The sequence below is a fragment of the Triturus cristatus genome, chromosome 2_1, assembly GCF_964204655.1.
Source record: "Triturus cristatus chromosome 2_1, aTriCri1.1, whole genome shotgun sequence".
NCBI classification, from domain to species: Eukaryota; Metazoa; Chordata; class Amphibia; order Caudata; family Salamandridae; genus Triturus; species Triturus cristatus.
This window is the reverse complement of record NC_140581.1, coordinates 223,565,374-223,591,355: the sequence shown is the minus strand read 5'-3', so window position 1 is coordinate 223,591,355 and position 25,982 is coordinate 223,565,374. Positions and strand designations below refer to the sequence as shown.

At 43.9% G+C, this 25,982-nt stretch overlaps 1 protein-coding gene across 1 annotated transcript in view; it reads left to right on the top strand.

Annotated features, from left to right (window-relative positions):
• NARS1 (asparaginyl-tRNA synthetase 1) overlaps positions 1-25,982 on the top strand; it is a 217,003-nt gene that overhangs the window by 155,698 nt on the left and 35,323 nt on the right. The window contains exons 11-12 of the mRNA XM_085630181.1: positions 11,226-11,361; positions 23,367-23,480. Of these exons, the coding sequence (XP_085486307.1) occupies positions 11,226-11,361; positions 23,367-23,480 (250 nt within the window). The remainder of the gene's footprint in view (positions 1-11,225; positions 11,362-23,366; positions 23,481-25,982) is intronic.

The following is a 25,982-nucleotide window of genomic DNA, read 5'->3' as shown; positions in this document are numbered from 1 at the left end:
AGGTGGCTCGGGCTCGAGCAAACCACATGTTATAGTACCTTCGGCACCGAAGCAGGCTCCGATACCCTCGATACCGAAACCATCGAGACCTATTGATAAACCGGCATCTAAAGCTATCAAGCTTAAAGATTCCCTCTCGGCACCGAAATCTCCACCGGCACCGAAACGTTCTTCGGCACCGAAATCTCCACCGGCACCGAAACCATCATCTGTACCGAAACAACCGTCTAAAGTCCCAAAAGACTCTACCGATCAACCAAAACATAGATCGGAACCGAAAAAATCGACACCAAAGCCACTTTCGGACAATGAAGAACTTTTTCACCCTGATCCCACGCAAAAAAGGATTTATATCAAACCAAAAACTGGACATGTCACCGCTGTGCCATACAAGAAAAGGAAGCTGGACACAACACCTTCTCCAGCTCCCATAAACAAGAAGGACTCTGCCACCTCACCCATTCGTCCTTCCTCTCCTATACCACCTCTCACCCCACCCCCCCTGCCCCCAACTCCTTCTCCTCTACCATCTCCTTCACATACACCCCCTCCACAGGATGATGATGATGGCTTAGGGGGAGGGGATGATCCAGATGACCTTAATGATCCTAATGATCCTTTCACACTTCCGGATACGGTACCCGTAGACGACTGGGCCTACTACCCTTTACCTGATATTCCTGATCCCACTACATACCCCTCCAAACCCTCCCCTCCAGATGACCACCTAGGGTTTGGGCAGCTGATAAACAGGGCAGCACTTTTCCATGGCGTCACCATGCATTCAGATACACCCGAAGAAGACTTTCTTCTAGACACATTCGAACAATCTCAAAAATCAGTTCAAATCTTGCCCATGATTAAGGGAGTCATAAAACACGCCACTGTTGTCCAGAGGAGGAGTCCCCTATCTCGTGACCAAAAGGCTTCTTCCGAAGACAACAACAACCTGCAATCATCCGAGCCCAACACCAGATGGCGATCTTATCCGAAGTGTGGCTCTGCAGCTGTACATGCCAAGAACAGATGCATACTGGTAAGTAGCATATTCCTTCCACCACAGGCACCAGCAGCACCCTCTTGGAATTTAAATGTTCTTACACGGTTGATGGCCACACCTTTTTAATAGTTGTATAATTGCCCACTACAGTTCCTCACTTGGAAGTTTGCTTTCCTAGTAGGTAACACCTCCCTAAGAAGGGTTATTGAAATCCATGTTCTTACCATAGAATAAACTAATTTTCAGGTGTTTTAAGATAAAGTACTTCTGCAGACAAATACCAAATTTCTCCCAAAGGTAGTCTCTCCTGTTCATTTAAACCAACTACTTGATTTACCCATTTTCTTCTCTAAGCTAGAACCTGTGACAGAGAGAGCACTTCATACAGTAGATGTTAAAAGGGCATTAATGTACTATATTGAGAGAACTAGACCTTTCAGAAAAATAACTTTTTGTGGCATTCTCCAATCCATGAAACTGTAAAGCCATTTCTAAAACGGGTGTGTCACGGTGGATTGTTAAATGTATTCAAATTTGCTACATTAAAGCCAAATGTACTTTACCAACAGTTTCACATGCACATTGTTCTGGGGAAAAAGGGTGCTTCGTTGGCTTTCTTGGCAACATCCCTTTAGCTGATATTTGTAAAGCAGCTACTTGGTTGAATCCGCACACGTTCACTAAGCACCATTGTGTGGATGTCCAGGCAAGACTGCAATCTTTTGTGGGACAAGGAGTACTCAGGACACTTTTTCAAACTTCTACATTGTCTGATGCCTAGAACCACCGCAAGAGGAGTACTGCCTTACAGTCTATTCATAGCATGTGTATCGGCAGCCAATACATGCTACGAATGGAGTATGTTACTCAATTTGTGAGTATTTATTCATAGCTTGAAATGCTGTAGATTCACATGCGCCCTCCCACCTCCCCGACAGGCATACGCTGGTGTCAGATTTACATGTATTCTACATTGTAGATACAAATATGTACATATTTTTTGTTTATTGCACACACATTCATGCTTTTAGAGTAACTTCACTAGGTCCATCCTCACTCGCCATTATGGCAGGAAAAGATGAACACTCGAACAATGGAGCCATTGAACATGCACAGTCTCTTGAAGAGGAGACTCTACATCACATTGACAATAAAAATAATTGTTTGAGAAAAACAAGTTGTAGAATCCAAACCCAACACTGGATGGCAGGATTATGCATAACGTGAATCTGTAGCACCACACACTACGAATAGATGCTTACAAGGTAAGTAACCTACTCCTTATTAACCAATTGTGTCTCCACTGGGAACAGTCCCTTTTTTGTAGAACTCTCTTCTTGAGAATCTCAGAGGCCAAAGTGATATTTAGAAAACATACCTGTTCCACTCTTCTCTTTATAACTACTGATTTGACTTTTACTCTGTCCTCCCCAGTGTAGTGTCCTGGGAATGGACACTAGGACCCTGAACTGGGCTAAGGGCAGGGAGGTCACCGGACACCACATCCGGTCAGGGTGTGGGGAGGGGCCAGAAGGCAGGAAGCAGGGAGCAGAGTGGACGTGGGCACACAGAGAGAAGAAGAATAAAGATTGCATAACCCATACCGTGTACTGTGTCCTTCTTGCGGCGCTGAGACACGACATCTGGCGATCGAAGGAGGGATCTCGAAGAACATCGTCGCTGCGACTGTCGGAGCCCACCCGGTGTCGCTAAAATCGGAGCCAGGAGCCCACCCTGGTCCGGAGCGCCAAGAAGAAGAGGAAAGGACGAACAAACGTCGGTGCGGGAGCCCACCCCGGTAGTGGTAACCAAGTAAGAAGGAAAGCTGGGAAGGAGCATCACGCGAGGCTGGCGAGCGGTGAACTGGGGAGATAAGGATCTCGCGCGCCTGAGTTTAACCAACTCTCGCGAGATCACGGCGGCCATTTTGAAGTCAGGCGAGAGGACCAATAAGGAGCCAGGAATACACGGCGGCCATTTTGAAGGGCCAGTTAAGTGCAAAACGTGAGTACGGCAGCCATTTTGAGGTCAGGCAAAAAGGACCAATAGGCAGCCAGGAACACACGGCTGCCATTTTGAAAGGCCAGGCAAGAGAAAAACAAGGGAAAAAGACAGAATTGAAGGGAAATAACAACAAACCACGACAAATACTGGAAATAGAGAAGCAAAGGACAAATAAAAGAAGGAAAAGGGTGACATAAAGAAACAAGGAAGCAAAAAGGAAAAAAAAAAGAAAAGATGAGTGACGACGACAAAAAGAGTACACAAGCTGTCTTCCGCAGGCCACTACCATTCAACACATCGGAACCTCAAGCGGGTATCAGATGGGAGAAATGGATAAGGAAATTTGAACGCTACATGCGGGCAACGGACGTCGTGGAGGGCAAGAAACTGGATCTGCTCGTGAATCTTGGGGGAGACGACATAGAGGATTTGCTCCTGACGATTCCCAGCGACAAAACAGACTACAAAGGCGCACTAGCATGCCTCACGGAGAAATTTGACCCCCAACGCAACATTGATTTCGAGAGATACACGTTCAAAACGGCGTGCCAAAGGCCAGAGGAGAGTATGGATGACTTTGCGACACGGCTGCGGAAACTGGTCACACACTGCGAATTTGAAAAGTTTGACAACGACCAAGCGATACGTCTGCGTCTCATTGAAGGATGTCAGTCGGTGGAGTTCCGAGCACGCATTCTGAAGGAACCTACGACACTTGAAAAAATATTGATGATGGCCCGCACAGAAGCACGGGCCACGGAGCACGCCAAGCAAATCCAAATGGGCCAAGAAAAAGGAACGGCACTGGCACATCATGTCACTGGAAACTTCAGAAAAAAGGAACACCGATAGCGACCACCTCCCAGGAAGACGAACAACACATGCTACAGGTGCGGTCTTGAGTTTCCCCATGTCGACACCTGCCCAGCAATGGGCCAGAAGTGCAGAAAATGCAACAGAGACAATCATTTCGCAAGTACGTGCATGAGCAGACAGTTCAGAAGTGAGAGGGGACGTGCAGCCGGAACAAGGATGACCAGCACTAGATATGCTAGACACATAGAGACGGCGGAGAGAAGCTCGTCGGACGGCACTACAGCACCTGAGAGAGAAGCTCGGCTCTATCTAATGTCCGATGTGCCCAAAGAAGAAAGACGGCAAGAACACATCCAGCTGGTAGAGAAGCAGACAATAAAGAAGACTGCCACTGTGGACATCGAGGTCGGGAACCACCTAGCGAAGTTTGTGCTGGACAGTGGAGCGACATGCAACATCATGTGCATGTCTGAATACATGAAAATGAGAGTCAAGCCAACATTACGACCATCCACAGTAGATGTGTTCACCTGGGGTTCAAGGAAACCGGTGGAAAACATGGGAAAATTCACAGAGACTTTAACATACAAGGATAGGGCATACCAAGAAGACATACACGTACTGAAAGGTGACATCCCAGCACCTTGCCTGCTGAGCAATGTGACGGCACAGGTCATGGGGCTACTTGCCATGACTTATCACATGTCAGAAAAAGAGACAATATTGCAAGAATACCCGAAAATACTAGAAGGTTTTGGAAAACTGAAAGGGAAGCAGATAACGCTGCACATCAATGAAGCAGTCCGGCCGGTGGCCCAGCACCACAGGAGGGTCCCGATACATCTACAACCACAAGTAGAAGAAGAACTAAAAAAACTTACTGGCGCAAGACATAATTGAACCGGCGGAAGGACCAACACCGTGGGTATCACCAATAGTGGCAGTTCCAAAGAAGAACACCTCCAAAATACGGATCTGTGTGGACATGAGAATACCTAACACAGCCATCTCGAGAGAACGCCATCCGGGACCACATTTGAATGACATGATCAGCCGTCTAACAGGGGCGTGCATGTTCTCGAAGCTAGATTTGTGTAAAGGGTATCAACTAGAACTAGACACACAATCAAGATACATAACAACTTTGTCCACGCACCTAGGCCTATTCAGGTACAAAAGATTACGTTTTGGAATATCATCGGCTGCTGAGATATTCCAGGAGACGATACGGCAAGTAATACGACCAGTACAAAATAGTTTCAACTATAGCGATGACATTCTAGTATTTGGGAAGGCTGATGAGGAGCACAACAGCGCTCTACGTCAAGTATGCAAGCAGCTGGAACAAGCAGGGTTGACACTAAATGGAGAAAAATGTGAACTAGAAAGAAAAGAACTGGTATTTTTCTGACACATATTTTCAAAAAAAGGGATGAGGCCAGATCCCAGCAAAGTGGAGACGCTGAAGAACACGAAACCACCAAAAGACGCAGCAGAAATAAGGTCATTTTTAGGACTGGCCAGCTACTGCGCCAGATACATACAAGACTTTGCAACGGTGAGCACCCCGCTGAGAGAACTGACCAAACAGGGCCAAAAGTTCATCTGGTCTCAGCAATGCAACGAGGCGTTCGAGGAAATCAGGAAGGCAGTGATGACAGTGGAACATCTATCATATTTCGACCCTCTGCTCTGCACTGAACTGACGGTGGATGCAAGCCCAATAGGACTAGGGGCGATACTAGCGCAACACCAACCAGGGAGGGACTCACCAAGGAGAATTGTTGCCTACGCCAGCAAAAGCCTTACGGACATTGAAAGGGCGTATTCGCAGCCAGAAAAAGAAAGCTTAGCGGTGGTATGGGCATGTTAGCATTATCACATGTTCATATATGGGAAACAATTCACGATCATCACGGATCACCAAGCACTGGTAACAATATATGGAAACCCGTCAGCAAAGATGCCGCCGCGAATAGAGCGTTGGGGAATCCGGTTAATGGACTATGATTTCACGACTGTCCACAAACCGGGGAAAGGGCACAATCCAGCAGACTACATGTCGAGACACCCATTACCGAATGGAGAAGAGAAAGCGTCAGTAGCAGAGGAATATCTCAACTTCGTGCTAAAACAAAGCGCTCCAGCACCCATAACAATAGCGGAGATAGGAAAGGAGACTGAGGAAGACGTCACGCTACAAATGGCCAAAGAGACAATGAGACAACAATGGTGGAGACATGTGAACAACAACTCCACGTGGAGAAGGGGAGTGAACAAAGAAGAGATGCTTGCATTGCAGAAAATAAGTGAAGAACTGTCGGAAACAAGTCAGGGCATAATAATGCGAGGCACCAGGATAGTGATACCGTATTCACTACGGCGCCAAGTAGTCAACATTGCACATGAATCGCACAGAGGCATCGTTGCAACCAAGAAACTGCTGAGGGAGAAAGTATGGTTCCCTGGGCTAGACCATCTAGTGGAAGACACCATCGCGACCTGTCACCTCTGTCAAGTGACAGGACAGCCAGCAAGGCGAGAACCACTGCACATGTCAGAACTGCCAAGAGCGGTATGGACAACATTAGCAGCTGATTTCTTTGGACCGCTGGAGACAGGAAATTATCTACTGGTGGTCATTGACGAGTACTCCAGGTTCCCCATCGTGAGGCCAGTCTCGTCAACGTCAGCAACAGCAACTTTACCGATCTTAGATGACATCTTTGCAGCATAGGGCTCCCCAGAAAGTTTGAAAACAGACAACGGCCCCCCATTCTCAGGAGATGAATTCAGAAGATTCATGACATACCTCGGAATACAACATAAGAAAATAACGCCGCTGTCGCCCCAGGCAAATGGCATGGTCGAAAGGTTCATGGGGAACATTAAGAAGGCGGTTCAGAGAGCGAAACTGTCACAGATCTCGCTGGGCTAAGCACTCTGCCAAGTGCTACGCGACTACAGGAACACACCACACGGCTCCACAGGAAAATGCCCAGCGGAGCTAGTTTTGGGGAGGACAAGCAGGACAAGATTCCCGCAAGTAGAGACAACAACAACATCAGGGCATGAGAGCATAGCAGACAGAGACAAGGAGGCAAAAGAAAGAATGAAAGAGTATGCGGACAGCAGACGAAATGCCACCACGTCCCATCTACAAGAGGGAGACGCCGTGATAGTGCAAAAGCGACAGCACCGGAAGTCTGACAGCACGTTTTCACATGATCCGCTGACAATCACCAAAGTGAAGGGAACCATGGTCACGGCAGAGTCAGGACGCCAAAGGATCACGCGAAACAGCTCACACTTCAAAGTACTGAAAGAGGAGGTGAAAGAAGAGCAAACACCAAGCACAGAAGGAACGGCAGAGCGGGAACGACATGACACAGAAACAGAAGGTGACCGGGAGACAGCAAGGGGCCAGGACATGGGGCAACGGCCAAGACGAACAGCAAATAGACCGAAAAGACTAATAGAAGAAATGTGATACACCCATTCGATGTATCTATCTATGTTCTATCTATGTTATCAAACAATCATTCACCTAACTTGTGCATCTCTGATTTTGTGACAAAGGGGGGAGATGTAGTGTCCTGGGAATGGACACTAGGACCCTGAACTGGGCGAAGGGCAGGGAGGTCACCGGACACCACATCCGGTCAGGGTGTTGGGAGGGGACAGAAGGCAGGAAGCAGGGAGCAGAGCGGACGTGGGCTCACAGAGAGAAGAAGAATAAAGATTGCATAACCCATACCGTGTACTGTGTCCTTCTTGCGGCGCTGAGACACGACACCCAGTATTAATCAGTTATTTGTAAAGCGTGGCAAATCACCCGTGAGGGTCTCAAGGCGCTGGAGTGCTGGCTGCTGCGTGGTGGTTTGCTCATTTGAACAGCCAAGTCGAGTCCTTTCCTGAATTACTGTAGCAATGTCAAGGTTCTGGGGTGCAGGGGGAGGTTGTTCCAGGCTTTGGCTGCCAGATGAGAAAAGGAGTGTCCTCTATTGTTGGCTCAGCAGATCTGTGGGGTGTCTGCAAGGAAGAGGGAGACGTATTTGTAGGTGTCTGGTTGGTTGGTCGTAGGTCATGCGCTTGTTGATGTATGTTGGTCCAATGTTGTGTAGGGCTTTGTATGCGTGGGTCAACATCTTGACCTGGCACGGGAGCCAGAGTAGCTTCTTAAAGTGGGATTGTGATGAAGTTCCATCTGGGGAGGTCGAGTATGATTCTTGACGCTGAGTTCTGTATTGTGTGTAGTCACTTCATGAGACTTGCAGTGATTCCTATGTAGAGGGTGTTCCGGTAGTCCTACCTGCTGGTGATGAGGGCCTGTGTGAATTTTTCTGGTGTTGAGTAGGAGCCACCTGAAGATCTTGCGGAGCATGTGTGGGGTGGGCATGTGGATGAGACTGCGTTTTTCCAGCTTTTTCATAGATACCTTGCTGCCCAAGATGATGCTGAGGTTGGGTTTGTGGTCCATCGGGCGGGCGGATTTCTGCAGGTCACCATGTGTCGTTCAATGGTGAGGTGTTTTTCCAAAGATGAGTACTTCTGTCTTGTCTCTGTTCAGCTGTGCCACTGGAATCAAGCTATCCTGGCTGAAGAGGGGTGAAACCCCGAAACCGGTCCTAGGATGCTTGTTTCTGGTCCAGGGAGGACCTTGCTTGGCAGTTCGGGCTGGACTGTTCCCATGACGCACAGGGTCAAGACTGATTTGCATATGGCCAGGTCTAAACTGGGGTGGCATGGTGAGTGAAAGAATGATGGATTTAACCCAGATCTTTTGACTGGGGGTGAATGTTTTGATTTGTCCTGCATTCCGTCCATCAATTGTGTGTCTTTTTATGTTCAGCTTGAGGCAGTTGGCCTTCATCCTGTCTGCTAAGTTCATCATACATTTGTGGAAGCTTGCTCTGGTGGTGGTAGAGTCTTCTGTCATGATGAGCAGGGTGTTGTCAGTGTAGGAAATTGTGTTGAGCCTGTGTGATCGGACAATGTTGGCCCGGGGAGATCATGGACTTGTTGGAGGGTAGGACTGAGGGATGATCCTTGGGGGACTCCACAGATGATCTTCTTGGTTTCAGAGGTGAATGGTGGGAGCCTGATTTTCTGAGTGCTTCTGGTGAAGTATGAGGCGATCCATTTGAGGACGTGTACCTGGATTCCCATGTGGTGGAGTCGGTTTATCAAGATGTGGTGGGAGACGGTCTTCAAGGTGTCTGATAGATTCAGTAGGATGAGGGTTGCTGTTTCCCTGCCATCCAGCAGGGCCCTGATGTCATCAGTGACTGCAATCAAGGCTGTCGTGGTGCTGTGGTTTGCTCTGAATCCAGGTTGAGAGAGGTCCAGGAGGTTGTTGTTTTCCAGTGTCAATGATAATCTGTCTGCTGTAGGGCATTTGATACACTGTATTAACAATGACAATGGCCACATATGTTTTGTTCCCTCTTTATACCACCCCATCCCCTCGTTTTCTGCAATTGTATTCTTAAAAAGATCAGTCTCTCTTTGGTTGTTGTAATGTGAAGAGCACTGACACTTATTCAGGTTAGAGCAGAGGTATATTGCATTTTATCTGCTAATTAAACTTTCCATAAACAGAACCAAAGCTATTTCGGCGAGATTTCTACCCAAGGCTGTAGACACAGGATGGTTCTCAGGTGCCAGGCAGGTCCATATTTATGTTTGGCCTCCACTTTAATATTTTATTGTACCGGTGTAACTTTCAGATTTTACTGGCTGATTGTATCTACCTGCTGCTGCAGGCTGCTCTGAGAGTCCTCCAAGTAAAGTGATTGTATCAGAGCCATGGATCATATTTTTTTATCACCCATTCCCAGATGGGACAGTCCTTTAGAGTCTCACTTTAACAACACTTTGGCAGTGCACAGACAGACATTGTGTCGGGCATTGTACAGGTCACCCTGGTCTCTGTCAACACATGCTGCAGCATATGGCCCCACCTACCTGCTGTAACATTTGACATCAGTTTCCTATTGGCGCCATCTGCATGTGAGAGAAGTACACAGAGGACAAGAGGCACTAACCATGACGGATGACCATGGGCTGCAGCCTGAACTCATGTCTGTAGTTCAATGGCATTCCTTTGCCTGATTCTACTCCTTTGTGTGGGATTTTCTCTTTTCTGTTGCTTCTGGATAACATATTCTCTTGTTCTGGTAAACTGTATGGTCTCTGGTGGCATGATGTAGCCGGATAGTTCTTGTTGCCGTCTCCTAGACTACCGGCTAGGACAAGGAAAATATAGCCTGATTGCTTGCTGATAAATCTTTATTACTGCAAGTTGAAGCCGTCCTCATTGCAGTTCTGCAGCCCTTATGCCATCCCTTTGATGTCTCTTTCATGTATTCTCTGACTTGCTTCTTTTACTGGAAGGGATGGGTGTCCTTATGCAGCTTTATATATTTTGTTGTGGTAGCTGTCTCCAGGGTGAGTCTTGCCCTAATAGAGCAAGGATTGCCGATGTCTAAAATGGTTTATGTTTAACAGTAGACCTTAATCTTACTAGTAGTTTCTTGAAGAGGGTATCCTTCTCTAAATCTACAAATTATATTAATTTTGAACGTAACATGCTCTAAAATACACCATTTGTAACTCATTTCCCCACAAAACTTAAGTGATGAACAATACCTTAGCCAAAATGTAATGTGCTTTAAAGTCCCCATAATACTACAGCAATATTTTAAAAATAAGCAGGTAGAATTCCTCTGCCATGAAACTTCCATATTGTTGTCTTTATTGGGGCTATGACCCTTCAAACAAATATTTCTGGCTTCAACCCTAGTTCGCTTCTCCATTGCGTCTTTTATCCCAGTGACAAATGAGGTTCACCTCACCTGCACCAATTTATGTCCAACCTTCTGCACCAATTTATGTCCAACCTTGTTCTCCTTAAAAGGAAATGTTGACATCATGTAAGATGTTGTTAGCACATGAACAGCTCTGTTGAATGTATTATATTTGCGTAGACTTGTAGCAATCAATGTTGTGTAGCGTGACTGTGGCTGTTATTGACTTTGTTTAGGAATGACAATTCTGATGTTTCAGTGTTCCATAAGGAACATAGTGTGCCAGGTAAATCATCCTGAAAAAAATAGTTTTAACATGTTTTCAGATTGTCCTCAATTGCTTCGGGTAGCCCACTCTTAAATTATAATCTTTTTTGTGTTTTCTTCATCTTTAATGCTTGATTTTGAGCAGTTTTTTTCTGTGCAAAGACGCTTTGTGACCTTTATTTAACTGAATAATGCAGAAATCACAAGGTAACTAAAGCAGGATGTTCTGAACAAACTGTTAAGAGGTTAAATAACACTCTTACACTGTTGTAAACTATCAAAATAAAATTATTTTTAATTTCTTTAATTTCTTTATTTTCATTTTACAGATACACACATGTTGAAGCAGAGTGCCCGTTCATAACATTTGAAGATTTACTGTTCCGCTTGGAGGATTTGGTTTGTGATGTTGTAGATAGAGTCCTGAAATCGCCGATGGCCAACTACTTATATGAACTTCATCCGGTAGGCTTTCGTCTGCTTTTACTTTTAAAACATGTCAGGGCCTTTTCACAAAGGTAAACTTGCACATAAGTAAATATACACATGTGACTTTACTCATACACATATAAGTAAAATTTATGACTTTTGGCTATTCGCCACGTAAGAGTGTAACGTTAATCAAAAGTGTAGGCATATCTCTGAAACGGGGTGAAGCCACATTTTCAAGTGTAAAGTTACTACAGCCAAAAGGGAGCTGTAGTAAGTCTAGCACCACACATGGCCAGCCACGTATATTGCATAGTCCTTGCATAGAAAGTAATGGGGCCTAGGTCTTAAAATGGAACACCATAGGAATTGATGTTAATATAAAATGGTTTATTTTGAATTAAAAAAATATATATAAATTAAATTGTATGTAAAAAGTGATCTAGATTTTCCAATTGATGAAAAATATTTTAATAACTTTTTTTTAATTCTGTAAATAGGTTTTTGTAATTTCTAATACATAATTTGTAAATATGAACCTTTTACTTTGGGTGAGATTTTTTTTTTGTAAATCCCTAAAAAAAAAGTATGTGTGTGTGTGTGTGTGTGTGTGTGTGTGTGTGTGTGTGTGTGTGTGTATATATATATATATATATATATATATATATGTGTGTGTGTGTATAAATGTATGTGTATATAAATGTATGTGTATATATAATACATACATATGTGTATGTATATGTGTGTATATATATATATATATATATATATATATATTCTCAAGGAATCACAATCCGACGTAACCGATTAAGTCGAGCCCCCACCATCAGTTTCTGCAGGTACGTTTTTTAATCAGATCGCAGACAAGGACGACGCGTTTCGACCACGTCCGTGGTCTTGGTCACATGACCTCCAACTCCAGTTACACATTATTTAAAGGTGCAGTCAGCATTACACATGGTAATAGACATAAAAGAAAATAAATGTTAACGTCACATTTTGAAAACAAAAGTTAGTGCCAAACTCTGTTAGTGTGCTTAAAATCAAACTAGCAGAGTAAGTTTTCAAGTGCATTGCAAGCATGTTATTTAGTAATGGTTTGTTCTGCAAATTGTAGACAAAATGTTTCCACCTGGTGTGTAGTGCGCTAGCGTTGATGATGCTATACAAGTGATAGTCATTGTTTGGTGGGTCTAGTGCCCGTTTTACGCTAGCAAACGTCAGTAATACTTATTCAATTGATGTTCATAGTTTTTTGGGGTCTAGTACTCTGTGTTAGTAGTAAGGAGAGAGGAAAGACTCAATGTTGAAGGGTAATTCGATATTGATCCTATTCTATTCAGAATCATGGCAGTTAGGAATCATGAGACTATGCATTCAAAGAAGTGAAGGTTTCTAGTACCCTGTTTTCATTTCTGAAACTATAAATGTGACTTGGAGTGAAATGGGGTTGTCGGCCCGTGACTCCAGTGCTCATATCGCTAACACGAACGTGAAGGTCAGGTGGTTTGCAGACGCTCTCTCCTGAAAAAACACAATAAATCCACACTTTTAGAATCCCTTAGGTGACAATCATCAGAACAATCAAATTAGCATCTTATAAGTCAAAATCAACATTACATTTTTCTCAGTGGTACATCTCTAGAGTCTGCTGTTGTCTCATTAAAAACAAAAAGGTGTGAAGAAAGAGGGAAGGAGCGAGTGTTCAGTCAAGGCAAGATTAAAAATGTATACATAGAAGTTTACATGTGGCTGTACAGTTCCTCGTCCTGATTCAGGCCGTTAGGAAATCTAGTGCCTGCTAGGAGAATAAAGCGTTACTCTCATTTACGTAATGCAGCTATTCGATTACCTCCCCTTGGATTTGGGTTGACTGTGTCCAGTCCAAAAAATCTGGCTTTGGTCCCGTCACTCCTGTGTTCTTTGGAAAAGTGTCTGGCTGTGTTGTTGCTCTGGTCATTGTTAGTAATCGCACGCCAATGTTCTAAAATTTGTTTTTTCACTGCAAATGTCATGGACCCTATGTACCAAAGGCCACATGGACAAACAATGGCATACACTACATACTCAGTGTTGCAATTTATTGCATTGGGTATTCTCCATTTGATCTTAGTCCTTTCTAGGGTAGTTTCGGTGAAATTATTACTATGTGTGCAGGCTTTGCATTTGCCGCATCTGCGGAAGCCTTTGCTTTTCATGAGCCAATTATTGTCCTTGGGCCAAAGGTGACTGTGTACCAAAATGTCTCTAAGTGATGCACTTCTTCTAAATGTGATCGATGGGGAAATAGTTATTTCATTACGCAGAATGGGATCCTGTCTAAGGATATCCCATCTGTTCTTTAAGATCCTGCGTATTTGGTTAGATTGACTGCAGTATCTAGTAATGAACCTAGTTGGTTCCTTGGTTTCAACTTGTTTTCTTTTCCTGGTTCTACTTTTCTCTAGAATCTCTTTCCTGCATTGTGTTTCTTCTCTTTTTTTCTGCTTGATGTAGTGCCTTTCTCGAGTAACCTCTTTCTTTAAATCTTGCTTTCATCTCCTGTTTGGTTCGTGTGTATGATGCCTCGGTACTGCAATTACGTTTGGCCCTTAGGAATTCACTATAGGGGATTCCCCATCTGAAGCTAGGTGGATGCGAGCTAGAGGAGTGAAGGATAGAATTTTTCTAAAGAGATTGGTACTGACTTTCCCATATTCAACAGTTCATTTCATGTCTAGAAATTCAATATGGCTTTGGCTGTAGTGTCTTGTGAATCTTAAGTATACAACATTAAATTATAAGCAATCAATAAAAAGATTAAGTTCACTTTCTGATCCATTCCAAACAAAGACGACGTCGTCAATATATCTCAACCACTTTGAAACGTTGCAATACCAATGTTCAGTAAGGTCATTCCAGAGCACCTTCTTTTCCCACCAGCCCACCAAAAGATTGGCGTAGCTTGGGGCGAAACAGGTGCCCAAAGAAGTTCCCTGCAATTGTTTGTAATATACATTCTCAAACAGAAAAACATTTTCTTTTAGGCACATTGCAATCCTATCCAATAACATGTGTGTGTGTTGTAGGGATTCAGCTTTGTGTTTTCTAAGAAAGAACTTACATGCTTTTAAGCCATCTTCGTGCCGTATGCTCGTATACAGAGCTTCGACATCTAAACTGACCAGCCAATCACTATCCCCTATTGTAATGTTTTGTATTTTGTGGAGAAAATCAGTTGTGTCCCGTAAGTAGAACTTTAGATCTTTAACAAAGGGGAATAGGAAGTGGTTCACATATATGCTCGTGTTCTCCATTAAGCTGTTTTTGGAGGACACTATAGGCCTGCCAGCTGGATTGCTGCTGTTTTTGTGTATCTTTTGGAAGCAGATATAATGGAGTGGTGGGGGTATCATTTTTTAAGAATTGTTTTTCGTCCCATGTAAGAAGACTTTGTTCATGCCATGTTGCAGCTTGTCATGATATTGTTTTTTTAAGTCGATGAGATATTTCTTGTCTACTTTACCGTAGCAAGTATTGTCATCGAGCTGGCGGTGCGCCTCTTTGATGTACAAGGTCCGTGTCATAAGGACCAAGTTACCTCCTTTATCGGAGGATTTGATGACCAGTTCTTGGTCTTTTTGTAAATTATTCACAGCCTCCCATTGAGATTTGGTCATGTTAGTATTCTCTTTGGTTGTGTTAAGGAGTTTGAGTAGGTCTTCGGCCACAAGGTCACTAAAAACGTCAATGTTTTCTCTGGCAAGTATAGGTACATACTTGGATTTGGCTCTGAACCGTGTGAGGGATGCCTCGCCTGTATTTATGCCCAGGAAATTGGAAATGTCAGTAGTATGTGTGGGATTAAAGGGGTCCAGAGGAACAGTGTTAGGTTCTTGGGATATCTGTTGTTCCAGGGTTGTCATAATTTGTAGGGTCGGGATGTCAGCAATAGTTAAAACAGAGTCACAATCAGTGCTGTGTGCTGTACATTTTTTGTTACCGTTATTTTTCAACGCATGCATTTTGCATAATTTCAATTTTCGTTCAAATTTATACAGATCAACCCTAGCTTGTGCATAGTCGAACCCTGTCTCAGGACAAAAAGACAAGCCAAGTTCTAGTACACTCATTTCGTCATCAGATAGGATCTTATTGGTTAGATTCATTACCGTTAACTTGGGTAAATGTTCTCCATTATTGGTTCTTTGCTTTCTGGCCTCTTGTTCCCATGCCAGTTGTTCTTAGATTTTCGGCGCCTGATGTTTCTTTTCTGGTTTTGCCTGTGTTTTCTTGTCTTTTTCCTTTCAGCCTTCCTCTGTTCGAATGTTCTTTTGCTCTCTGTACGAGCAGAAGTTCCCGGGAAAAAGACTGTTGTTCCAAGTTGATAGTACTTTTTTTGTGCTTTTTAATTTGCTCTACATTCAAAAATAAATTAATTGTATTTGTGTTAATATTTGTCAAAAACCTATTCCTTCAAGATCAGTAAAGTGTTTAAATTTAATGTGTGTGTGTGTGTATATATATATATATATAATCTTTTTTTTTGCTGTTTTTATTGAGTTTTACATTTTGGTAAAAACAGGGGAATTCTTGTTCCCTACTTAATGTTGTGGCTATAGAAAATTCTGTAGAATTGGTCCGTTTGAGTCAAAGTGCCTGAATAATTTTTGGCAACCATTAAGCCTGGGATACAGAAAAGAGGGGGGAACACAACCGTAACTAATAGTTCTACAGCTGCGGATAAAAGCAAAGAGCGTTATCTGGTCAATGCATTTAATCATTGATTAGGAGGTTGCGGCGGCACAGTCATACCACATACTTCTTATATAGAGAGCTCTACTCAGTGTTTAGATTAATTTTTTTTAAAATAAATATTCAATTCATTTAATTAAATTAAAAAATAAATCCTTTGCTGAAGTTTAAATGAATAAAGCAACCCCGCCTAAATTAAAAAATATATATTAATAGGTTATATGTACAGAATTAAAAGTTATTTAATTATATTTTAATACTAATTAGTGCAATTAATTCTTACATTTAATAAGGTTTTTAACATTAAATTCATAGATTTTTAAATTAACAACATTATTTACTGGGGGCTTTTATTTTAAATTCCTACCTCTATAGATTTCTATGGGAGAGTGGTTGCAGTATCAGTGGTTGGCAGTGTGGTGCTGGACTTACATTTGTTACTGTTTTGGCTGATGTAACTTTAGAGGTAAGGTTTTGCGAATAGCAATGGACTGACTCTGTTGTGGTGGGTTCACATTCCTTCAAAAACCCCTTCATTAACCACTTCTTACTTCTTCCTAACCCCTACCTATTTTGCAGTATGGCCCATTTTTCAACCACTGCCCTGTCCCTCCCACATTTACCACTAACTAGTAAACTTACATGTGTGAGGATATCACCATAGAAAAGATAGTGGAGGTGGAGCTTTACACTCGTAGCTATGTGAATAGCTTTTTGTAGTACTTTAGTGGTACTATCGTAGTACCATTAAAGTACTACAAAATGCTCTTACTCCATAAAATTTCAGTGAAAGGACAAGAATTCTAATAAGGAATCAGTGTGGAAGTCAATTTAACAGGTGAATCTCAAAGCATTTTTTCCTACTCAACATCTCACACATTCAACTGTATGGAAATGTAGTTTCTCCTAGTGGTATTTTCTGCGTTTATGTATATGCATTGTGTGCAGAATCAAACCATATGGTATTTTTTTGTTGCTATTTTTGGATACAGTTTCGTAAATCTGATAATAGATGGTCACCATACTTCCTGTACATACTCACTGATACTTATTGTCTTGAGGTCCTAATGTCTCTGCAAACCAACACGGTCTGCTATTACTATACTCAAGAGTCCCTAAAAGTCTAGTTCTGTATCTCTGAACCTTATTAGATTGCTCCTGTGTGTGGTCACAGTCACTACCACTGATGATGAAGCCAATCCCTCTTAGTAGCTAGACCTAGCATTGTCGATTTGACTGTACCTTAAAATGCCCCACACAATAAACTTTACTTTTAACCACCTTCATATCATGATAATATCATCTAACCTTTCGATGTCTTTGCCAGAATCTTTGACCAATAACGGTAGGAAGCATCTACAATCTTTTTATCCTGACTGGCCAGTTTCTCAGTGTTTAGTAGGCCCCTCATCACCTTCGATTCCACAATGCCAAGTGACTCATTAAGTGTACTAGCAATGACGGTTAATTTAATGTAATGTTTTATTTATGGGCCGCATGAAGTAATCGTTCTCCCTGCTTGACAGGTAGTGAACTTTGCAGTACACTTAATTTTAAATCACTCGCTTAGTCAGATGTGCTGTCTGACAGATACAGAGCCCAGCTCCTCACTTTGGTTTTCAAGGTAATGTATGCCCTCCCTATCCCTTCCCCATTTGCTTTATTTTGCTGAATCCCTCTCCCATTACTTACTTGCTGCACTGGTATAACCTTCATCTTGTATTTTTACCTAAAACTCTTTCATCCATCAAGCTTCCACTCACTTTGCCTATATCATAAATGTGCTTAAATGCCCTCCCAGTAGATATGCTGCACTAGCAAGAAAGCTCTACAACTAAGAGACATTTCAAATCTGAAAGATAATGCCCCCCATTTGCCCTGAACTATACTCGTCCTGAACTAAACTCTTGATAGATGTATTCTCAATGCACTGTCATGTTTCGTGGTAGCTATACCTTCCTGATGTACTGTAAGATCCATTTCAAATCCTTGTAAATATGTAAATCACTCCTGTACATAATATTGGGATTGTCTACTCCAGTACTCCTCAACACTTCACCGTTGTCCAAGTAACCCCCACTAACTGCAGACCAGTTACACAAACCATACATAACCTGTTATTGTGAATGGATTTCTATTCAGGATACTCCTACCTTTTTTCAGATTAAAAATTACTAAATGATCTGCCAGGATGTCCCATAAGAAACCAGCTGGTTTCCAACCAAGTGATGCCTATCACAGGCAGATGTCTGTGACAGACCCATATTTGGTGTCTTTATGGTGCTTAGAGAGGGGCCACAACTCCAAGACCTGCGAGGACTGCTGTGCTATACATCCGAAGGTGCTGGGGAGTCAATCCCCCAAGTTCCTCGATGTCAGATGCCCCCGCAACGCTTAAGATCCCAGGACCATACACGGAAGGTTCCGGGACCGTGCACCAAGCCACACCTAGAGATCATCACCTCACTCGAAGTTGTCGGGTAAGTCTCACAAGCACAAGAAGTCCAACAAGTGGAAGAGCTCTTCGACTTAGCCACATCTTTCCCAGAGCAACCCCAGTCCAACTAAAGGAATTTTGAGTCCATGCACCTCATATTTGGACAATCCAGCCCCACTAGAGCGCCTTCGAGCCCCAGGGGCTCAGGAGTGGCCCTAACTGGATCCTTGCTGATGGGTTCGCTCTCAGTGCCAGTTGGGCCCCAAGGATCTGTTCTTCAATCGTGTGTGGGGATGCTGGCGAGATAGAGACCTCCCTTGGCACCTGCTCCAGTGCCGATGCCCCGACACCACCATCTCCATGGTCATTCTCGACTACAACACAGAGCCGGACGGGCATCATCTGACGCTGGTTCCTGGCGCCGACCGGGACCATACTCTCCGGATCGTAGCCAGTGCCTTTTGTATTTGACAGGCCTGGACAGGGAGACGAATGGGAGGGGTCTGAAGATACTTCTGGAAACCAGCAACCCCTAGATGAGAATGAGGACTACTGATATGAGGAACTGGCAGAGGCCAGTGGGTTAGACACCTCACCTGAAACTGGCCTGGTCCCTTCTCCTATCGTGGCCATGGAGGAGCGAGCCTCTTTCGTTGTGGTGGTCCATAGGGTGGCTTGAGTCTTGGATCGTCAGCTACCCACAGTGGCAGTCAAGACAAACGTCTTGATGGAGGTGTTTCAGCCAAGATTCACCTTTCTAAACCCTTACTCCCATTTAATAAAGTCCTTACTGATGTCCTAATTAGGTCCTGTTCCCAGCCCTGCACAGGGGGTACTATGCTTAGGACAATTGCCCACCGCTATCGTCCCACTCCTGGGGACCCCAGTTTTCTTATCCAGCACCCCACCCTGTAGAGCTTGGTGGTCCAAGCCTCTAGGATCAACCCCGGCGCGTTCCCTACAACCGGATTGGGAATCCAAGAGGCAGGATACCTTTGGTAAGAGAATGTTTTTTTCGCCAGCCTTGCACCGCGGTCGATTAACACCGTGTGCCTTTTGGGCAGATATTCCCATACGATATGTGATTTGGTTGCACAAGTGCTGCTTGTGGTCTTGGAGGAGGCCCGAGCCATACTCTCTCAAACTATTGCCAACTGGAGGGATGCAGAAAAGTTCATCATACAGTGTGGACTGGACATAACAAACTTACTGGGTATAGTGATTACATCTTTGGTGGCATTGCGGCCCCATGCCTGGCTGAGAACCACTAGCTTTTCAGAGGATGTCTAAACCTTGCTTATGGACATGCTCTTTGATGCCCCTTGTCTTTTTGGGTAGAAGGCAGATTAATCTCCGGAGCATTTTAAGGACAGCAGAGCTGTGACCACATACTTGGGCTTGTCTTTAGCCCCTCATTATCACCTTTCCAATTTCTGCCCCTTTTATGGCCACGGAAGGAGGTCCCAAAAATACCATCCCAATCACTATGGCCAACAGGCTTCCCAGCCTTTTTGTGGTTGAGGACATGGGTTCCATAGATCATGTGTCACAGGTAGCCAGAGGTCAGGCCAGTCCTCCACAACCCTAGGCAACCATAGCCTCCAAACCCCTTGAGTTTGCCCTCTGACCATCATGGACATTTAGTGGGGGGTAGGATATACCATCACCTGCACCCATGGTGGTCAGTTACATTGGACCGTTGGTTTTGCAAATATGCCAAGGGGGCTACTCCCTCCCTTTTGTGAGTTTCTCTTCTTGCTCCATCAAGAAGTGCTGGATCTCTTGGCTGAGTGAGTCTTAGAGAGGGTACGGGCATAAGTAGTAGTCATGGGTGCTATACCCACTACTTTCTGGTGCCCAAAAAGGACTGAGGCTTTGGTCCTATACTAGACGTGCACCTTCTCAATTTCTTTCTGAAAAAGGAGATATTCTAAATGCTCACACTTGCACAAGTTCTGTCTACCTTAGACCCAGGAGACTGGATGGTAGTGCAGGACGCATATTTCCACATCACCGACCTGCCTGCCCACAAAAGTTACATGCAGTTCATGGTGGGGCAGGAGCACTTTCACATTGCAGTGCTCCCCTATGGGCTCATAAGTGCTCCTCGGATGTTCACGAAAGTGATGGCGGTGGTTGCAGCTCATCTGAAAAGGTCAGAGATATTTCTCTTTCCATACCTTGACGATTGACTGTTGAAGGTGGGCTCGGCCCAGGGCAGCAGTCTCCCACCTCTGGACTATGGTGTACTTTCTACGCTCGTTGGGATTAACTATCAATGTGCCAAAGTCAAACCCAAATCTTTCTCATTCACTTCTTTTCATCAGAGCTGTTCTGGACACAGCACAGTTTTCAGTTCTATCCTCCCAAGCAGCGAGTCCAGGATATTCAGGCTATGATACCGATGTTTTAATTTCTATCCTGGATTTTGGTAGGAATGACCCAGAGGTTGTTGGGCCTCATGGCATCCTGCATCCTGCTTGTAACTCATGCAAAGCCTCTTTCAGCAGTGGGCGGAGCCTTGACTAGATCAGTTTTACACCGTCAAACGTGCAGTTTCCACAGTTTTGAGCGCTGGAGTTTCCAAGGCAACTCGCGTTCAAAGAAGCTTTTCATCTCGAGTGGAACCACTCCTAGCCAGAGTTCTCAAGAAGATTAGGAACAACCAGGCCCAAGTTATTCTTGTGGCTCTGAATGGGGCACGGAGAGACTGATGTACCAAACTGTTGAGCATGACCATCGGTCCTCGGATCAGGCTGCCGCTTCAAGAGGATCTTCTGTCGCAGCATCATGAGAGGGTTCTGGACCTGATCCTGTCCACTCTTCATGCATGGAGATGGAGCGGTGACCGTTGACAGCTTTCGATTTTTCTCCTAAAGTCTGTGATATTGTTATGGCAACCAGGCGTCCCTCTACCAAATCGGTGTATGCCTGCCGTGGAGATAAGTTTGTGATATGGTTTGATTCTCTCAACATCAACCCTCTTTCTGCACCTCTCTCTACGGTTCTTCTGTTTGTTCTTTTGTTGGCCGAGTAGGTCTCTGTTCTGGGCACAGTTATAGGGTATCTGTGCGGACCAACCCTCTTTACTCAAGTCACCTTAAAGGCTACCAGCACATGCTTATCCCCCTGCCCCCCAAGCCATTCATTATGCCCCAGTTGGATCTTAATCCTGTTCTTACCTTCTAGATGTGTGCACCCTTTGAGCCTCTGCACATACTGTTGACTATCAAAACTGCCTGTCTAGTTTCTAGAACGTCGTTCAGGAGGGTCGGTGAATTTCAGGCACTCTCGCCCACCTACCCTACACCACTTTCTACTCAGACAAGCAGGTCCTCCGATGCGTGCCTTCTTCGTTACAAAGGTGTGACTCCCTTCCATGTAGGCCAGAACATTATCCAGCCTACCTTTTTTGCTCCACCTCACCCCTCCAAAGAAGAAGAGAGACTTAACTGTCTGGACACAAACTGAGCGTGGTCTTTCTACCTAGATTGCATAAAAGAGTGGATTATCAGCTCTTTGTGTGGTATGAGGGAGCTAAGAAAGGGAAGGCTGTGCAGAAACTGACCTTCTCAAGATGGATGGTGCTCTGCATCAAGATCTGTTACACATTGGCCAAGATCAACTCCCCTGAGTGTTTGCGTGCTCATTCCACCACTGTGTTAGCCTGTGGCGTCCCTGTTCTGGGTATGTCAAGCAGGAACGTGGGCATCTTTGTACACGTTTACCTAGCACTGTTATCTGGACAGTCCTGTCTGTCGCAATGGGCACTTCGCCCATTTGGTCCTGCATGACCTTCTGGTCGAAATTGGTTTCACAGACCAACCTCCGGAGATGCAATGCGTGTGCTTCTTTCCTAAGGTAAGGAATCTGCGGCTAGAAGTCTCTATCAAGTGAGCTAGTTATTTACCTTTGGTACAGCCTTATTTGCTCGAGACCCTTATCTAGCTGCAGATTTCTTACCAATCCTCCCTGCTCTGTGAGCCGAATGAAGTGTAAAGGACACCCTTCTCAGGGCCTTAAGTGTTTCATGCCAGTGGTTAGTTCTCATTGTAGCTTTGTGTTCCTTGCGTGGAATGTCACGAAAGTAACCGACTATAGTGTGCCAGGATGGTGCCTATATAAGTACCGCATGTGTCTCTTCTGGTGTGGACGACACCTCCGATGCAAAGCTGAGCAATGCCACCTACCGGCGCACAGAGCTACTGCTCAAAAACCTCTGGATCCAGTCTGACATCTGGGGCATATTTTAAGGTAAGACATCTGCAACTAGATAGTCTCCCAGATAATGTACTAAGGTGGAATAACACATCATGCTGCTCTTGGAGTTATAATGGAAGAAGAAAGAGCTCAGTTCAAAGTCTCATGAACCTAGTTGACATTTTATGGTCTTATTCCTTTTAACAGCTGTAATAACAACCTAAGTGATGGAGGTCAACCTTGTCTGCATCTGGCTGCATAGATGGCCAGACATGTTGCTGAGCTTTCCCTTCCATGCATGATTTGAATGAAATATTATATTTGTATTTTTCATTACTTTTTTGTCGTTTGTTTTGTTCCCTTTTGCTTTAAGTTAGTGTAATTTTTTTGTGGTTCACTGTACAGCATCATGCTGATCTTATTTGTGTGCTGTATAAACAGGCATAATATATTAAATATGTATAGTTCTTAAGTTTCAATCTTTCGGGTAAAAAACATCTTGACATACTAACCTGTATAATTGTTGTCCATGTTAATTTCTACTGGACGGACCATGTAACCTGGAAGAAAGCCATGAAACAAGACCAGGCCATATGGAGGATGCTGTTTTAATAGTTGTTGGAATCTTCATATTTTTGTCTAACCTAAATTTCTCAATAATTTACTACAGGATTTTAAGGCCCCAAAACGCCCTTTCCGACGAATGGACTATTCAGAGGCTATTAAATGGTTGAAAGAGCATGATATCAAAAAAGATGATGGGACTTTCTATGAATTTGGTGAGGTATGTTGCACAGTTCTTTCTATGTAACACCTAAGTGAGACACAATATTTATTAAGACCTATGCATACACAAATAAATTGATTTACTGAAAGTTTATCTAGTTCATAATATGAAAGTGAACACCTAATTTAAAACAAAGTAGTGTTGGTCCATTTTTTTGCTGTGATGAAGCTAAAATGTAGATCAAAAAGCTGCATTAATTGGGGATCGCGGTCTGTGTAGTAAGGTATTTGTGCTACTAGCTAGTCATTGTTTGACCACTGAAAATGTGCTGATGTTTCAAGCATGTTTCTAGAATAGGACTGTGTGTTTCAACAAAGCCTTCTTAGCGAATATGAAATGCCCACCTACCCAATTTATATTACTGAATAAAAAATATCTATTTTGTACTCTATCTGTTTACCATATATGTGGGAAATGTGCCCAAAAAAAGGTGGCACGGTTTCAGTTTGCCTTTGTGTGCTTTCTTCTATTCCATTTAACATCCAAAGAACTAATCTGCCGGCAGGGATCTTCTTAAGCTTCCTCCTAACGAATGTCAAGTACTAAACATTTTAGATTCCTGTCCATATCACTCAGAGGTTGAACATGTTAGGACAGTGCAAAAAATTGTTCAGTAGAGAATGCCTTCATTTCGGGGCCCACTGCTAAACGGGTTCTGCAGAGTTTTGAGACTGTCGTTTGCAGTGGTGTCCTCAGAACTTATACTAACCTCTTCTAGTTTTTATAACCTCAGAACCTCACACTCATTTTCAGACTCTACTCTGACTTATGGGTGTCTGAGCTCAAGAATATTTTGTATTTCCAAATGGATCTTCCCATTACTGCCCAGATTCATGAACATGATTGGAATCTGAAGCATTTTTCCTTTATAGTTAAACTTAAGTACGTTTGGTGGCTGACCTCATCAAATGGAAGTACCTCCTGTCGTGGATTTATTTCATTTGTTGTGAAATACTGTTTAAAATTGACAAAACTATACTTAACAGATGGCTATGGCAGGTGTCACATATCTATTTTTTATACGTCTCAAATTCTAGCTGAGCTTCTTACGCTATATAATTCCAAAGTTACTAAAATGATCATGCATTCCTTAATACTGTATTTGAAAACCTGGCACATGTTGCCTTTTGGAAGTTGTGTGTGTGTCTGTCTGTCTCTCTGTCTGTCTGTCCCTGTGTCTCTGTCTGTCTGTCCCTGTGTCTGTCTGTCTGTCCCTGTGTCTCTGTGTGTCTGTCCCTGTGTCTCTGTCTGTCTGTCCCTGTGTCTCTGTCCCTGTGTCTGTGTGTGTCAGTCCCTGTGTCTGTGTGTCTGTGTCTGTCCCTGTGTCTCTGTGTGTCTGTGTCTGTCCCTGTGTCTCTGTGTGTCTGTGTCTGTGTGTCTGTCCCTGTGTCTCTGTGTGTCTGTGTCCGAGACCATAGGTTTCAGGGGCGTTATAGTTAGTTGGACATTTCACTCGTACAAAACCATTGACATTCCCCCGTTCTAGTTAGTTCAACTAACTATAACTCTTGCCCCCGCAATGCACTGCTGATGACGTCACATATTACATCACTCATGACATGGTCAGTGACATCACTCATGACATCATCCATGTGATAATTTGATGCATCTTTTCACACCCTAATATAACCTTTGATAACACCCACTCAAAATTACAGACTGCCATTCTCAAAACCATAGATACTCCAATACCAATAACTACTTACCCACTCATTGATTCTTAGGTCTACACACACATCCACTCACTCACCTGTACAGTCACTCAGTACAGGACTTACATATGCATTTATACACCTATATAGACACACACACCCCGCCACTTCCAACTTAAAACGGCCACAGGGTGTGTTTACACGGTGGTGAAGGGAGGGGGCGGGGCCTGAGGTGACGTGTGCAAACACGCCCTGTGGCGCGTTTTAAGTTGGGGAAATAATTGCTGGAAGCACCTGGTGGTCTAGTTGGCCCACAGGAGCCCTCAGGATTGAAGGGCAATTATTTCCCCACTTAAAACGCACCACAGGATGTGTTTGCACACATGTCACCTCAGGCCACGCCCCCTTCCTTCACCATTCCTTCACGTTTTTATTTTCGCGGCCGGATCCTCCACGCATCCCGCGGGTTTTTTAAAAAAATGCTTTTTTGGGCCCTTGGGATCCTTGTGGGACCCCCTGAGCAGGCCTAGGGTTTCTACCCTGCCCCCTTTTTGTTTTTCGCTTTTCTTGTGCCTCGGTTGTACCGAGGCACAAGATGGCTGCCAACACTTCCTGGTTTGAAGTGTTGACAGCCAATTAGCATGAAGCTTGTGATCGGGAGGGTGCGCGGATCCACCGCGGCCATAGATATCATTATCTTTATTTCTTAATTTCTCAAAAACGACTGAACGGATTTACACCACTTTTTAAAAGGTCGCTTTCTGAGCCAAGCAGTACCTTTTTGCCAAATTTGGTGTAATTCCGTTCAGCAGTTTTTGCTATAACTGTGTCTAAAGTTTTCTTTGGG